General features: G+C 41.7%; 1 protein-coding gene across 1 annotated transcript; it reads right to left on the bottom strand.

The window, feature by feature from the left end:
* Window positions 1–345: 345 nt before the first annotated feature.
* Window positions 346–3,157, bottom strand: LOC125403673 (testis-expressed protein 13C-1-like). Its single transcript, XM_048439208.3, has 2 exons — window positions 892–3,157; window positions 346–593 (listed from the first exon to the last, which is right to left on the bottom strand). Exon 1 carries the CDS (start codon window positions 2,924–2,926, stop codon window positions 902–904), a length of 2,025 nt encoding a protein of 674 aa, XP_048295165.3. The 5' UTR covers window positions 2,927–3,157; the 3' UTR covers window positions 346–593; window positions 892–901.
* Between the last annotated feature and the right edge of the window lie 477 nt (window positions 3,158–3,634).

Genomic DNA, 3,634 nt, shown 5'->3' with positions numbered 1-3,634 from the left:
CATGTTGCACTGACCAGAAAATACCATAAATATCCGTTTCCTAGCAAACACTAAACAATGGCAAGTGTTTAATGAATTGCATGAAATTTATCAAATTTGTTATTAGTACTACATCTCTACCTCTCTTCACAAGTTCATTCTTTATCATCAAAAATATTTCATTCTCCATCTCCCATCATAATAAGCATCAAAGAATTTCTTCTTTCTTAATTGATCATGCTTCTTGACTTAAGCCAATGTTTTATTTTTTTCTCTTAGGGAACATTCTAAAGGAATATTTTCACCTTCTTGAGCAACAGAAACTTTAGTAGTCCTGAGACACAATAAACAGGACCTTCCCATTAAATGTAGAATGCAAAAAGAAGCAAGCATAAACACAGGAATTGTTTAAGATGTCTTCGTTTTCAAGAAAAAGTGGTATTACAAGTTTAACAGTGTTTTTAATTGTGCTATCATATGGCTGCCTCCAGTCAAATGTATGCTATTTTAAGAAAAGAAAATTAATAAGAGAAAAGAATAGTTTAAAAAAGCTTCATGAGTTGAGCTGCTGAGGGATGTCATACAATCGGGAACAGCTGTACCAACTCCACAATCTGCAAAATAGTGAAAAATAAAAAATCACAATTTAAAAGGTGAGTGTGACACTTCAAAATAGTTCTTTTTATCTCAAGTTAATAAAATAAAAATATAAACATTGACATATTTGCATGCATGTGTGCCTTCTCATAATGAAGAAAAGTAGTTAATTTGTAAAATAGGAAAATGGACTTTACATTTTACTTTATAAATTTTTACATTTAATTTATATTTTCTGTAAAGTTATAGTTGGATCAGAAGAGGGAGTGAATCTTAAGAAATTGGTTTTCTCTTTGGAGTGTTTGTATTACTTACCTTCCTGAAATCAATAAGGTGGTTTGGGGTGAAAATCTTTCCTCTCAAGTTGAGCACACACCTTTGAACATTTAAAGCAGCCTTTGCACCATGAGCGATTCACAGCTTTACATAATGAGCAGACCCAATTCGCTGAAGTATGATATGAGAGGGGTTTCTCCTGTTGTTTGGTTTCAAAGGATTTTGCCCCTTGAGTTTGCTTGAATTCAAAGGCCTTTACCCCTTGAGGTTGCTTTAATTCGAAGGCCATTACTCCTTGGGGTTGCATGGATTCGAAGGCCATTACTCCTTGGGATTGCATGGAATCAAAGGCCATTACTCTTTGAGGTTGCATGGATTCGAAGGCCCCTACCCTTTGAGGTTGAATGGATTCAAAGACGCCTACCCCTTGAGGATGCATGTATTCGAAGGGTTTTATCGCTTGAGGTTGCTTGATATTTTGCTTTGGAGGAAGTTGTTTTGAGGGGCATTTAGTCAGAGAATAACTTTTTCTTAGGGGGCTGGCCTGGAAACTGTTTGACTCTTCTTTTTGGCCCTGGCTCTTGTCAGTCCCCTGATCTTTCTTCAAACTAGGGCTTGCATCAGTAGGCAGGGTTGTCATCTGCTGAAATGTGTTTGTGTTATCTTCTCCCAGAACATCTGTGCCCTGGGATATCTTTGGGTTCTCTTTCTGTTCACTGCTAACACTGCTTCCCAGGTCTGGCCTCTGGAGAAGAATTCCTGGATATTCTTTCAGGGTTGGGCTTGTTTTGTTCACCTGGGTAGCTGTTTCCTGGGCAGTTACTGAATCTTCCTTAGTGCTATGGCTGATGTTATCACTTAGGTCAACCACCTTCCTGGGATTCCCTGGATATTTCTTCTTGGTGTAGCTGGTTTCATTTCTCTGGGAAGTCATCCTCTGGAGCATTACTTGTTCTTCCTTTATGCTATGATCACTGTTGACCTCGAGTGCAGCGGTTACCTGCTCCTTCACTGGACTTTTCTTTTCAGTGACAACCTCCTTCTGGGATGTGACATGACTTTCCTTGTGGTTGTTGTTGCTGTCCCCATGGAGTGGTGTTTCTTGGGGTTTCTTTGAACCTTCTTCACAGTGGCTTACACTGTTTTCCAAATGTCTTTCATCCTTGATGTTCTCAGGATATTTGTTTTGCCTATGGAAAGTTTGCCCACAAGCAGAAGCTGTTGCTTCCTGTGACCCCATTGAAACCCACAAGCCAGGTGGGTAGATTGCTGCAGGAGCTATCTGAGGTACAACTGTAGCCATGGCTGCTGTTGTTGCTCTTGATTCCATCACTAATGGGCATGGCACAGGTGTTGAATATGGGAATGCCAAGGGAATTTGAGTATTGAGTGGTAGTGGATGTGGCACAGGCATTCGAAGAAAGGGTTGCACTGATTGTACCCAAGGACCTGGAAGTCCTGGCAAATAAGACAAGACCGGTGGGACAGGCATCTGGCCCTCCAAATTGGGCATGTTCTGGGTCTCTCTAGATCGCCACTCTTCCTGCTCTTCTTTTTCAAGGGACCACACTGATGCACTACCCTGTTGCATTTTAGGTTCACGCACATCAGGCAAGGCAGACCTCTGTGCTTGAAGCAGCCTCCCACGCAGTATTTCACGCTCATCCATTGCCTCATGTAGCGCTGTCTGTGTAGAAACAAGTTGAGCTGCTGCCTGGTCCCTCTCCTCTCGCAACCTCTGTAGTTCAGAGGCCAGAGTCCAGGAAGCTGTTTCACGCTCTCCCACTTGTTCCTGTAGCCTCCCAACTTTTCGTGCCTGCTGCTCACGTTGCCTAGCACCTACTCTCACACTCAAAGCCAAAGCACTCCAGGTATAAGCCCTCTTGAGGGAACGTGGCACTTTCGGATTAACAAGGATGTTATGAAGGTGGTCTTCAATCTCATTCCAAGACCGAGATCGAAAGGTCATATAGAATTCTGGACCCCCTCCATTCATAAGGACTTCATTGTTAATGAATCTGATTACTTCATTGTGGTGGAAGCCACTGCTATGGTCTCCAAATTCAACTGCCATGACTTTTGCAGCTTAGCCAATTAATACTCTCATGTACCTCCGCTATGGTTACCGACACAGTTGCCACACATGTGGCTTAATTACTGCCCCTTCCCCTCCAGATTCAGTCCTACTTCAGTCCATGTCGAATCCTTGTTTCCTCATTTACCTCCTTCCTCTTCACCTTACTTCTTCAAAAAACAGAGAAGCTTATCCTCTCACAAAGCTCTCTGTACTTAGTTGTGACTGCCTACTGCCGGGTAGTTAAGGAACATTCCACAGGATGCCTCACAAAGGGTAAACAACTAAGTCATGCCACAAGGCATGCTGGGAAATGTCATTCATCCTTAAACTACCTAAAAAAAGCGCCAGGAAGGTAGCTACTATGAGTAATGTAGTGAACGCAGAAAAGGACACATGAAAGGTCTTTATTCATAAGCTAGTGAATAAAATGAGGTCTTCAGTAACATACTTGTTGCTGATAAGCAAGATAGAATTTCTATACTGGGTAACAGATGAGGAGAGAGCTAGAGGAACTGGGCTACAGGCAAAGTTAGGTAACAATTTCATGCCTTCTTGTATCATGACAATATAATATGGGCTTTCCCTTTTCTTTTTTTTAAATGTGTTTTGTCTTTGTTTTTTAAACCAAAATTGGTATAGGAGAGGAGGTACAGGGATACACTGTCAGAGATATGAAACAGAGAACTGGGCTTGCAAAGGTGGCAT

The sequence above is a fragment of the Myodes glareolus genome, chromosome X (assembly GCF_982192425.1).
Source record: "Myodes glareolus chromosome X, mMyoGla1.1, whole genome shotgun sequence".
NCBI classification, from domain to species: Eukaryota; Metazoa; Chordata; class Mammalia; order Rodentia; family Cricetidae; genus Myodes; species Myodes glareolus.
This window is presented reverse-complemented; position numbering and strand designations above follow the sequence as displayed.

Bases quoted from the DNA above. Each gene is read 5' to 3' on its own strand.
- LOC125403673 (XM_048439208.3), bottom strand. From the start codon at position 2,926: ATGGCAGTTGAATTTGGAGACCATAGCAGTGGCTTCCACCACAATGAA.